This window comes from Penicillium argentinense (assembly GCF_028826775.1).
Source record: "Penicillium argentinense strain IBT 30761 chromosome Unknown utg000004l_segment0_segment0, whole genome shotgun sequence".
In the NCBI taxonomy this organism is placed as follows: domain Eukaryota; kingdom Fungi; phylum Ascomycota; class Eurotiomycetes; order Eurotiales; family Aspergillaceae; genus Penicillium; species Penicillium argentinense.
The window spans coordinates 2662513-2674975 of NW_026622663.1; the positions used below are offsets into that span (position 1 = coordinate 2662513).

Consider the following 12463-nt stretch of genomic DNA (forward strand, 5'->3'; position numbering starts at 1 on the left):
TGTTGCTGATGCTCATTTCCTTGTTTTTGTGACGGATTATTGTCAAAAAAAAGCTCGTTTGTACCTGTATAATCGTGAAGATTCTCGTATTTGTTTTAAAGTCTGGAGATATATCCAAACTGAACACCCGCATGGTTCGACCCCACGTTCCACGTTTCAGCAATAACGGTTTGCCTTAAGACACAAACATCCTAAAGTACATTACATCACATTAAATGTGCTCTGCAGTCAATTGCGCGTCTGACCTATCCATCAATATCAATTCCACATGCGCCTGCCGTACCTTGGTGGCCGGAGATAATTCGCCTCCCAATCGGCCTCAAGCAGCATCTTCGATCCGGCCTGACCTATCCCGTATGATAGGCACATCTGTCTCCACCGGATTTCTGCAAAGGATCACCCCTGCCTTAGCGACCGGACGGTGCATCGCGACGGTCAGCCCGAAGATTATGAAACCGGAGATGACCAGCCGAAGAGGACCCCCTTTTGCATTTCACGGCACGAGTGGCCACGAGCCTCGCCAACGGGACGTACGGACCACCGTGTAAACCACGCCGTGGTATTGTGGGGTGCAGATGCGGATTCCACGATCCAGTACGGCTTCGTGCTGGCGGGCTGATCCACTTGATTTATGGGGCGTTTGATGAGAAGCAAATTTTTTTTTTCTTTTATTCCTTTTTTGCTCTCGTCCCGAGTCTGAGCTCGCAGTGTACGAGTTAGAAATTTCCGCATCGCGAGCACGGGCTTGTAAATGGCACGCGATGGTATGGCTGGCCTTTGTAGTGTGGAGGTGCTGTCCATGACATGCTCCACCTGCGTATTGCCGAACTTGCTGGTTTACCCATCATATCATGGTTTTATGATGGTTATGATTTGATGGGTCATAATCGGGACCGTCTGTTGACACGTCGACCAGTGAGGCGACAGACACAGGGAGGTCGCTCCGCTCACGGATCCCAGACCCTGTGGACTGAAGATTATTGGAGACGTCCAGTACGAAGTGGTATTGGTTGCGAGCGAACCGCCGCAGGGCGCGCGAACAGCCACTTCAGCCGCGGAAGCCTCGGCCTAATACGGACTGCATACATTATACTGGTATGTCCATCGGCCAGGAACTGAAATCGTCGGGGAACAAATTGAGTTCACCCGGCCTGGGGGGTGAGGAGGCGATCGCCCAGAAACAGAATTGGGCCGGAGCAGATTCCTGTCTGTGTGGGGGACTTGGGCTGGTGGTGGTCTAAGCATGAGGAATCCGCCAACGTTTCAGAAAATTCCTTGCGTTTGGCGATACCGCCGCGCGCGGTTTCAACAACAGCGTGCCGATCGCTCATGCATTCCGCATGGCGGCTTGGCGCGCAGCGAAGAACCATCGAAAACCACGGTCCATCTCCACCCGTCCCTGGCGCGGGTCCTGGGGTTGCAGCGGGAACTGGCTGCCCCGAGGGATTTGTGTAGAGAAACAGAGGTAAGGAGGGTGCCCTTATCGTCATCAGATCCCTAAGGACCGTAGGGTAGCCTAGGGAAATAATTGCGTGAAGAGAAGATTGGGACAAGAATCTCATTCTTCGCAGGTGCCAGCGTCGCTGATTGGCCCTGTCGCAAGGGACGCCCCGAGGCGACTTCAATAGTGCCGGAGATAGATCAGTCACTCTCGCAGCCCCTGCAGCAGCACGGCATGGCGGAATTTCGAGAACTCTTCTCTTGCGTGGCAGCACCTGCTGGATGCGGCATGGTCAAGGAATGCATGTCATGGACATGTGTTGGGAAATCAGGGGAACCGACCTACTACAGCAGGTCGTAGGAGGAGATGCAAGCTTGCCGAGGCGCGCGGAATGCCTGCCCACCGTTCGAGGGCATTGTACCGTATGGAGCCTGGCCTGTATCTGATCATCATTGTATTATTTGGGCAAATCAAACCTCAAGGGGGATGGCCCCATTCCCCTGGTGGATCGGCTTAGCGTGCCTGCTGGTGTACTGTACGACACCCTCCCTGAGCAATGCACGCACATGGCGAGCCACAAAGCCCGGCAAAAGTACTCTCGTTACTTTCGTATAAACGCTGTAAACACGGGGAGAGTCCAAGTTGGCGCAATCCATAAAAGTCGGCGGCCCCCGTCCAACGCTGGGGCGGTGCTATTAGGGCAAGTGCAGCGCTGAGGCATCCTCCGCATCGCGGCTCGGAGTGACGATAAACCCCATCGCGCGACACTACGGTCTAGCCGGACAGCCTCTCCCCGCTTGTGGGCTTCTCTCGTGGGACGGCAGAGATGTACTGCCGACGCTGAATGCACGCTACTCTTCGGCATCCTCCCCTTTCCTCTTTCTTCCCCTTACCCACCCTCTTGGTTTGTCCTCCTGCGCGCCCGTGGTGCACCCTGCCACTCCGCTGGGCCTTTTCGTTCTTTTCGGAAGCCACTGACCCTGCCAGCTTGTCTTCACGCCTCAGGCCCTTCCATACTCCGTGCTCCCATTCTCGGTCACGGTCACGCTTCCCGATAGACTTCACTTGGCTCCCCGCGACCCAGCGTTGGAAAGCCTGGACCCTCCCACGTCGACCTCACACCTCGCCCACCTTCGGACTCCCTCGCCCTTTTCCTTCCCCCTTCCATTCGACTTGCGAACCGACATCGCACTTTCCACTTTACGGACTCGGCGCTTCCAAGGTGGCCTCGGAGGATAATCTCGCCCAATTGCAAACCCGACGGCGCAATTCACAACGGACGGCCGCGGCAGGCTCTTGGTGTGGGGAAGAACCGATCGAAGCTCCCACGATCGCCAGACACTTGGGTACGCCCGGTGATTCGCTGTATTATTCGGATTTGACGTGGACCAGGTTCATTTTCTTGATTTGGGTACGTTCATACCCGTCGAGTCGCCTGGGGTGCTGGCGATGCCTCGTATCTCGAGTCCGGCCGAGTCCTGATGTCTCTGATCGGCGCCTGCCACCGCGCAGTGCTGTCGCATCCCTGATTCAGATTGCCTCGGCGCCGTCATTGCGTCCAGGTGGAAGCAGTATCCTTGCCCTTGAATCATCACTGACAAGCATCATGCTAGCTAGAATATCCCGATCGAGTTTCGAAATCATGGGTTGCATCAATTCCAAGCCCGCGGAGGCGGACAAGGAGGCGTTTCAGCGCAATGCCCGCATCGAGCGGACCATCAAGTCTGACAAGAAGACAATGGATCGCACAATTAAGATCTTGCTGCTAGGTACGCACGCAATGCTCGGCTGCCCCGAATGTCATGTCCCCCTCGCTTGAAGAAACCCCGACTTACTATATATTGAACAGGCGCCGGAGAGTCTGGAAAGTCAACCATCATCAAACAAATGCGCATCATTCACAGCCGGGGCTTCCCGGAAGAAGAACGCCATCAAACTCGCGCTGTCATCTACTCGAATATTGTTATTGCGTTCAAGGTCCTGCTGGAAATCATGAATGCCGAAAACATTGACTTCGAAAGCGAAAAAACACAGGTATGGTTTATTCTTTCCACTACCCTCGTGCAGTGAGCTGACTCTTTGGTGGTAGCCATTGGCGGACCTATTAGACAAAACAGAAGCGGATGTTGGATCGGACGAGGCTTTCTCTGACTTAAAGGTTCGCGATGCTATGCGAGGCATGTGGAAGGACTCGGGTGTTCAACAAGCGGTTGCTCGCGGGCACGAGTTTGCATTGCATGACAACCTGGTCTAGTAAGTTGCTACCGCGGGAGGATCTCGCGTATCATAAAAGCTAACAACACTTTTCAGCTTTTATGACTCTTTGGACCGCATTTTCGCCCCAGGGTGGCTTCCCGACAACCAAGATATGCTGCAAGCGCGACTCCGGACAACAGGTATCACAGAGACCTTGTTCGAGCTTGGGCAAATGAGCTTCCGCATGATGGATGTTGGTGGTCAACGGTCAGAACGGAAGAAGTGGATTCATTGCTTCGAGGGTGTTCAGTGTCTATTGTTCATGGTGGCCCTGTCTGGCTATGACCAATGTCTCGTCGAGGATCAGAACGCGGTATGTGAAAAATTCCTTGACGCCGCATCTTATCACAGATTTGCTAATGTTGTCCAACAGAACCAAATGCATGAGGCCATGATGCTGTTCGAGTCCCTTGTCAATGGCGAATGGTTCAAGCGGAAACCCATTATTCTTTTCCTGAACAAGATGGATCTGTTCAAAGACAAGCTCGCCATCTCCCCTATCTCCAAACATTTCCCCGACTACACAGGCCCGGATACCGACTTCGAGGCTGCTTACCGGTATTTCGCGGAGCGATTCCGCGGTATCAACCGCATCCCCGATCGTGAAATCTACATCCATAAAACGAACGCCACCGACACCCAGCTCCTGAAGGTCACCATGGACTCGGTCCAAGATATGATCATTCAAAAGAACCTCCACACTCTCATACTCTAAGGCCCCAGATTCCACAACCTCGGCGGCCGTTATGATGAACGCCATTGCCTGCCACGAAGTCGATTTATTTCCATTTTCCAGTCGAGCTTTCTAGCCTACCTTTCTTGTGTTGCATTCTTAGGCGGCTCCGTTTCTTTCTGTTCCCCGCAATTTTGCCATACCATACCATACTTTTTCTTTTTCAATTCTTTCTCTTATGAGGCGTCTTGATAGAGGACTCGTTGGCTCTTTGCCCGCTCTTGGGCTCGTTACGTTGCATTCAAAAGCCCCACTCGATTTCGCCAACTTATGCCACGCTTCCATTCGAAGCGACCGTGTCAATTTTCTTTCTTTCTCTTTTTGTATTTGACCACGCAGGATGATACCATTTGTTTTGTCTCTGCAGATGTGCCTTAGGTGATGATTTGTCTGTATTATCACAATGTCCCTGGACCTCCGTTCTCTCTTCTTATCTCTCACCTGGAACTATCTTGGTCTGAGTCCTTAATGGGTCGGTCTTTTGATTTGCTCTGTCCTTGACGCTTTTCTACTCCGGTCCGTTTCCGTTTCAATTGATACACCGAGGCCAATATGCAGAGCTGTAATGATATTTTATCTTTTTCTTTTTCTTCGACCATCAATAAAGATCACCTCAACCAGAATAAGCAAACTCTTAGTCAAAGGCCGCGGTTTCAGGCGTTCATCCGCCGAGATCGCCACTTATGCACGTGGCTGACTGATTGACAGTTGATGCCTCAGGCAACATGATTACATAAGTCCCGCATGATCAGAGACGCCGACTTCCGACCCGACGATTTCGCCTCCGATTCAGACTTATCTTCGTTGTCTTTCCCAGCTGCTGGGTCCCACGTCAACCATGTTGTCAACATCGTTACGCCGGGCCGCCTGGGCGCCTCTGTCCGGCATAACCCTGCCTGTCCAAAACGTGCCCTCGACCGGCCTCGTCGGTGTCACCCGCAAACTGCACCAGCGCCGGTACTCTTCCTCCTCTTCATCCAAACCCCCGGTCCCGCCTAGCGATGGCTCTCGTCGCATGGATACCTCGACTCCCGCCAAGAGCGTGAACTCATCTGGTGAGAAGAGCAAGGCGGCCCGCCGCCGTGGAAAGGAGAACGGCGCTCGCAACAACCAGCAGCATGCGGCATTCTCGAATCTCCCGAGCGTCCCCTCGACACAGCACAGACAACCACATGGTGAGTTTTTAGGCAAGCTTTGCATTCCACCAAGCTCAAATGCTCATATATCCCTTCCTGCTTCATAGACGTCCATGTTGCCTCGTTCTTCTCCATCCACCGTCCGATCTCGGTCACAACCACGGTTCCCCCGACCTCGTCCGCAGAAGCTTTCGATGCGCTCTTTTCCTCAAAGAAGTTTATGAAGAACCAGCCGGAAGATGTCATTCTCACTCTTTCCAACACCGCTCAGTCCATGGAGAACATGGCTCACGGCATGGAGGGTGAAGATCAGTTCGGCCAGCTCCAGCGCAGCTTCGCAAGTGATGCCGACGGTGAGCTCCGCATGCTCGATGGCCCCGAGGCCAAGATGACTGTGGAGGAGTACACTCGTCGCCTTCGTCCGTTCCACCCTCCTCCTCCCCCAGTCCCGATGGACATGAACGCCAACTCCGAAGCCATGGAAGCCGCCGAGGCCGAGAACCAGGAGGAATTCTCGACATACTCGACCGTTCTCACTATCCGCGAGTCTCGCCACGCCGACGGTCGCAAGACCTACGAGGCCTCGACTGGTCCCTTCGTCCGCGACATGGAGACTCCTGCTGGTGAACAGGAGGGCGTCACCATTGATGCTCCCAGCGGTACCTCTGGCATGACCTATGTCGAGCGCCTTCGCCACAACCGTTCTATGCACGCTATCAGCACCAAGAGACGGCGCAAGGTCAAGATGAAAAAGCACAAGTTCAAGAAGCTGATGCGACGGACACGCACTCTTAGACGGAAACTTGACAAGGCATAGATCGCACTTCGTCCGATTTACTTCGTCTGATTTCATATTCCATTCTGTTCGGCATCGCCGATGCATATTCGGTCTGCGTCTCGCATCTCTTGGTTGAGGGTTCATGCTATCTGATTTTTCCCGGGGCATCTATCCTCCTTTCTCTTGCTTCCGTACATTGCGTCTTTTTTTCGTGTCCTCATCTCGTTCAATTCTCTTTCCCCCTTTCACTCCACATACTCTTACCTAAATATCCAATCATCGACATCTCTCTCTCTCCCGGTTACTGGCTCGGATTTTTTTGTGTGCAATGGCTGCTTTCCTATGTGGCATTATTAGCCTCCATGCATCGCGAGTTACCCAATAGATTCTGTCTTTTTGATCTCTGTTGAACGGTGATTTTCCGTTCCACTGGGTTTATCGCTGGCGTTATCTACTGGTAGTAAGACGGGCTAGGGCAATGAAGACATTTTGAAAAGAGCAACATTTCCTAAGCTTCTAGTAACGTAATCCACAAGCGAGTCGATCACACAAGCGAGTCGATCAGCCAACGCGGTCGCGTCCCCCATTTAATCTTCCACTACCTTCAACCACCCACTATGCCACCAATTCGCTCTCAAAATGCCCAAAAACGTGTCGAGCAGGAAGGTAGGATCCTCTTAGCTCTTAAAGCCATCAAAAACCATGAAGTCTCTTCTATTCGTGAAGCTACGCGCCGTTTTGATGTGCCCTTTGGCACGTTATATAGCCGGCTTCGCGGTCAGCAATACCGACAAGAATCACGCGCAAATGGTCATAAATTGACCCAGTTCGAAGAAGAATCGCTTATTGAATGGATACTATCTATGGATCTACGTGGAAATCCTCCCCGGCCAAGCCTGGCTAAAGATATGGCCAACTTACTACTCGCAAGCCGTGGACCTACACCTCCTCCGACCGTTGGCATTAATTGGGTCCCAAACTTCATCAAACGTCATGCAGACACGATCGCGAGTCGCTTTAGTCGTCGATACGACTACCAAAGGGCACAATGCGAAGACCCAGCTGTCATTGGCGAGTGGTTCGACTCTGTACAGCGAGTTATAGCCAAGTACGGCATCGCCAACGAGGATATCTTCAATTTTGATGAGACTGGCTTCGCAATGGGCCTAACTGCGACCGCTAAAGTGATCACTCGTGCCGAATATTATGGGAAACGATCGATGCTACAACCTGGGAATCGTGAGTGGGTGACTGCTGTGGAATCAATCAACGCCGCTGGTTGGCACCTTCCACCGTATATCATCTTTAAGGGCAAAGTCTTCATCGAATCGTGGTTTGATGACCTTCCGGATGGCTGGAAAATCGACAAAAGCGCAAATGGATGGACTACTGACGATATTGGCCTTAACTGGCTTAAGAATCACTTTATTCCATACACTAAAGGCCGCTCGAAGGGCAAATATCGACTACTAGTCCTTGATGGACACGGCAGTCATTTAACGGCTCAATTCGATCAAATCTGCACGGAACACGATATTATACCAATTTGCATGCCAGCGCATTCTTCGCATTTACTCCAGCCACTTGACGTGGCTTGCTTTGCCCCCCTAAAGCGTGCATATGGTGAGCTTGTCGAAAGCCTAACTCGGAATGGCATCAACCATATCGACAAGCTTGACTTCCTTTCGGCATATCCTGAGGCCCGTCTACGAGCATTTAAAGATACCACTATACAAAGTGGCTTCAAAGCAACAGGATTAGTGCCATTTGATCGTACTCAAGTCCTTTCGAAGATCAATATTCGGCTAAAAACTCCAACACCACCCCGAAGTCGTGGAAGCAACAGTTCAGCCGATTTTATGCCTATAACACCACACAACTCTAAGCAGCTACATCGGCAGGCATCTTCGGTTAAGGCACTACTTAAATATCGATCTCAAAGCCCTCCTACCCCCACCAAAGCGGCCATTGATCAACTGATTAAGGGCTGCCATATGGCTATGCATAGCGCAGTGCTTTTAGCCGAAGAAAACCGGGCCTTACGTGCTGCAAATACAAAGAAAAAGCAAAAGCGATCAAGATCCACTCGTCAAATAGCTCATGATACAGCATTAGGTGCTACAGAGGCGCGTGCGTTGATACAGGCCAGCCAACACCCAGCTGAAGCCGAAGCTACAACCTCCGTGGAGATCGCAAATCAGGCCAGTACGCAACGAACTCGGGCTCCACCAAGATGCAGTGGATGTGGAGTGATAGGGCATAAGATAAATAGATGTCCGAAGCAGTAGCTATTAATTTAATTGCGTTGTGGTGGTAATATATGCAAATCAAAATTATGACCGTAGTTGGCTGATCGACTCGCTTGTGTGATCGACTCGCTTGTGAATTACGTTAGTTCATTTCGTATTTTCTAATCATATGGCTGAGTTGGAGTAAAAACAGCACTCCAAGTGGTTGACCGTAGAGGTGCTTACTGCACTCGAAACAATTGTCTTTTACAACGATGGATTATAGCAATCGACATAATGCACAAAATCGGGATTGTTATATCATACCGAGTACAAAAGAACCCGACAAACCAAAAGTAAAGACACATGAAAGAGCCAAACCGAGAGGTCCAAAAAGGGTACAACTCAAACATGTGAGGACGAGTGGGAAATCTCACAATCGCCACCCGCAGAAAAGGGAGAGGATCCGATACCAGATCAGCAAGACCCCATAAACAATAAAGTACAGTATCCAGCGCGCATTCATGCAAATGTAAAGCAGTCAATATCTACCCACTCATTCCACCCATCCCGGGTTCAAATGCCCGACTCTCTACATACCACAAGTGATCAAAAAGAGAAGCAATCCCTTTCACAAGTCAAAATGAATTTACCATAGCCGAAAATCTTTTCCATTCCTGCATCACCCGTCCCCCTTTCCCGGCAAGATGCTGAACAAGGGCGACATTATGTCAGGTCCGAAGGGTCGGAAATAAGCACACCGGAAAAAAAAGGTATATGTCAACCCATATCCTAAACGGTAGATAGGTTCAGGGTCCGGTTTCCGAGTGCAACGAGATGTTTCTCGTTTAGCAGAGGGCTCCTTTCGAGCGGGAGTTCATGAGCAGAGCGACAATCAAGCCGTAAAGACCTGGAGAGTATAATTCATTAGATCGGGATCTGACGAGAATATGCGCGGAATCACAACACTTACCCAAGACTTCAGCGAAAATGAGAATCAGAATCATTCCGACGTAGAGACGGGGTTGCTGAGCAGTTCCTCGGACACCAGCATCACCAACAATACCAATAGCAAAACTGTAAAAAGATGTCTTGGTTAGCGATGGAACAACCGAATCGGTCCGTCAGAGAGATAGAAGAACATGGACATACCCAGCAGCCAGACCAGCCAGACCGACAGCAAGACCAGCACCCAGTTGGATAAATCCAGTGTACAGAGGGAGCTTCTGGGTCAGGTCGTTGGCGACAAGGACCGACACGACCAGCCCGTAGATACCAATGATACCAGCCATGACAATGGGGACAATGTCTGTAAATCAACAGTCAGCAAACTGACCGTCGAGTTGAATGAAAGTACTCTTGGTGGCGATGCGAATGTTTGGGGAATTCCACATACTTTTAACAATCAGGTCGGGCCGGAGGACAGCCATGCTGCAAACACCGACACCAGCCTTGGCGGTACCATAGGCAGCACCGAAGCAGGTGAAGACGATGGCGGACGTGCAGCCCAGCGCACCGAAGAAGGGCTAGAAAGCAAGTATCAGTAATCCGATTGGGAACAAGTGCGGTTGGATGCGATCCATGATGTGGAGGGGACGGCTGGGACACGAGGTGGTAGACGGTTCAACCAGGGGATGGCGATCGAGGGAGCTAGACATACCGCATAGACGGGGCTATGTAGAATTTTAGGTTAGTTATCGTTCATTAAAGCTGAGGGATCCTGTGGTAGGTGTGATGGCGGATGGGGATTCGATAGCTGTCAAGCACCCAGGGGGCCGAAGGCGGCTTAAGGGCAACTTACCAGAGTTCAGTGGCCATTTTGATAGTTTCAACAGCCCAGCAAGATTCTCAACGATAGCTTGGTGCCTTAAATTGATGGTAGGAGACCCGGTAGGTGCAGGCTCAAGCCGTGAGGGAGGAGGTTGCGGTGATCGGGGAGGATGGCGAGTGCTACGAGGTCAGAGGCCACACACGCAAGTGTCGTGGTCACGTGGTCTTGGCACGACTGGGGTCCACCCGCTCTATACATCACCTCTGCCATCCCATGTTTCGATTTTAGACCGACAGCTCACTCTGAGGCCTTTTGCGCAATTGAAGTCTTGTTGAACAGTGTACTTTGTTCCATGAATCTTGATGATAAAATATCATTATACAGGCGGTTTGGGTTTCTACATGACTAGGCGGATTCCGTTGACGGGCCAAGCTCCACTCGACATCCTGGTATATCAAGCTTCGTGCTAGGGTGGCATGCCCATTCCACTGCCTCTTGATCTTGGTTTTCCGACTTAGGAAGGAACTGAGAATATGTTATCGCCTTCTCAGAGAGTGCACCGAAAGCATTTGGAAGAACGACGATATCCTCTCTCCCGGCGTTCACATCCTGTCCGTGGGCTTCTTCGGCATTAGACACAACCCCAAAGCAGTAAGAGATTGCTTCTTCGTGTGCACTTTTTTTCTCTGAAGCATCGTGTTCAGCAGCAATTGGGTCAGTCGAAACATAGAATTGAATGAAATCGCCTTCTGCTGCAACCTGCGACAGCATAGAGAGATCATCCCCAACCATTTCGTTGAAAAGTGGCGGCAAGTCTGACATCTTGCTAGTGTTCGGACTGAATAGATCATCCAAATGGTCGAGTTCAACCTGACCCGCAGTTCCAGGGAACCCGATCTCAGGGTCTAGGGAGAGAAGACCCTGTTTCTTTCCCCATCCACCTCCGCCGCTCATGACGCGATGTAATCTTCCGCCATTCAACACGGACTCTAGCACCCCATCCTGCGAGCATGAGATGGTCGTGCCAGGCTTCTCAACGAGTGCCCACACAGAGACACGTTGGTCAACAATATTATTTTCGGCAATATAGCGAGGGAGTTCCTTCTCCAGCTCGGTAGAGGCGGGCATTGGCGCGACCGAAGCCGGGTCCGTCGATTTAGATACTTCTCGTAGAATATTTCCCATGCTCGAGATAACCTTTCGTCGTTGGCCGACAGGATGTAGTGGTAATGTTAATGAGGATTGGATATCGGTGGTGGGTGACGAGGTTTTGACGATGCAGTTAATGAGATCCACTGAATTATTCAGGACGAGTGCATCACTAGACGCATTTCCGTTATCCCTGGTCCAGCGCATGCCAAAGAGCGTTGATTCTTTGCCATTGACAAAGATGGTCTGAGCAAGTCGTAGGCCAATCTGATAGGTAGTCAAATCAGCTGCGTCTACCGAGACCCCGATGTCTGGCTGTTCCGCAGCAGGGCCCCCGATGCGACGGGGCGGTGCAGCTTTTCCTTGGACATTGAGTTCTGGTACAGCCAACAGAGACAGACCCTCCGACTCTGAATCTTCGAAAGAGGCGCCGTCGCGTTCCGACGATGGTGATTTGAATGCCAATACATTGCTATTTGGGAGCTTGTCGACGACAGCTGCGACAGCATAGATTGAATCGGAGCCGCTATATAAACGGTTCAGGAGATTTCCGAGGAACACATCGGTCGGAGCGAGCCAGTGAGCAAATCCGGGGGTGACGAGGAGGAGAGGGATGGTATCTTTCGCGAGAGGTGATGAAGGAAGGCTCGAAACGACATCATCTGGGTTCTTGTCCCGATGTTTAGTAGATATTGATGAGCTGATAGTATTCATATCTTACAATGTTGTATGGCCTCTTTGCGAGCCATGTGTATGCGAAAGGCGCGTCGCCGGAGCTCTTCGTAGCAATGCTGCGGTTTGCGCAGATTGAGCTTCGCTGGACTCGGCGCGAGCTGCGCGCTAAGCGCGGCAGCGCCGGCTGGAGGGTTAAAAGGGAGTACATCGAGATCACAGCATGCTACCTTGATCACAGGTAGTAGCACATGGCCGTTAGAGTTCGAAGTAAGCGCATGAAGCTGCGGAGAACGACT

At 51.4% G+C, this 12463-nt stretch overlaps 4 protein-coding genes across 4 annotated transcripts; 2 read left to right on the top strand and 2 right to left on the bottom strand.

The window, feature by feature from the left end:
- Nucleotides 1-3083: 3083 nt before the first annotated feature.
- N7532_003893 (guanine nucleotide-binding protein subunit alpha) lies at nt 3084-4412 on the top strand (the record flags this gene model as incomplete). The annotated part of the gene is made up of 5 exons (XM_056616387.1): nt 3084-3210; nt 3291-3475; nt 3531-3694; nt 3752-4010; nt 4071-4412. 5 exons carry the CDS (start codon nt 3084-3086, stop codon nt 4410-4412), a joined length of 1077 nt encoding a protein of 358 aa, XP_056476744.1.
- Nucleotides 4413-5268: 856 nt separating this feature from the next.
- On the top strand, nt 5269-6383 carry N7532_003894 (mitochondrial 37S ribosomal protein mS38; the record flags this gene model as incomplete). The annotated part of the gene is made up of 2 exons (XM_056616388.1): nt 5269-5605; nt 5674-6383. 2 exons carry the CDS (start codon nt 5269-5271, stop codon nt 6381-6383), a joined length of 1047 nt encoding a protein of 348 aa, XP_056476745.1.
- A 3037-nt stretch (nt 6384-9420) lies between these two features.
- N7532_003895 (H(+)-transporting V0 sector ATPase subunit c) lies at nt 9421-10390 on the bottom strand (the record flags this gene model as incomplete). The annotated part of the gene is made up of 6 exons (XM_056616389.1): nt 9421-9482; nt 9546-9649; nt 9725-9881; nt 9969-10098; nt 10233-10245; nt 10374-10390. The coding sequence occupies 6 exons, from the start codon at nt 10388-10390 to the stop codon at nt 9421-9423; spliced, it is 483 nt and encodes a 160-aa protein (XP_056476746.1).
- Nucleotides 10391-10748: 358 nt separating this feature from the next.
- N7532_003896 (uncharacterized protein) lies at nt 10749-12375 on the bottom strand (the record flags this gene model as incomplete). Its single annotated transcript, XM_056616390.1, has 2 exons — nt 10749-12161; nt 12214-12375. The coding sequence occupies 2 exons, from the start codon at nt 12373-12375 to the stop codon at nt 10749-10751; spliced, it is 1575 nt and encodes a 524-aa protein (XP_056476747.1).
- Nucleotides 12376-12463: the final 88 nt, after the last annotated feature.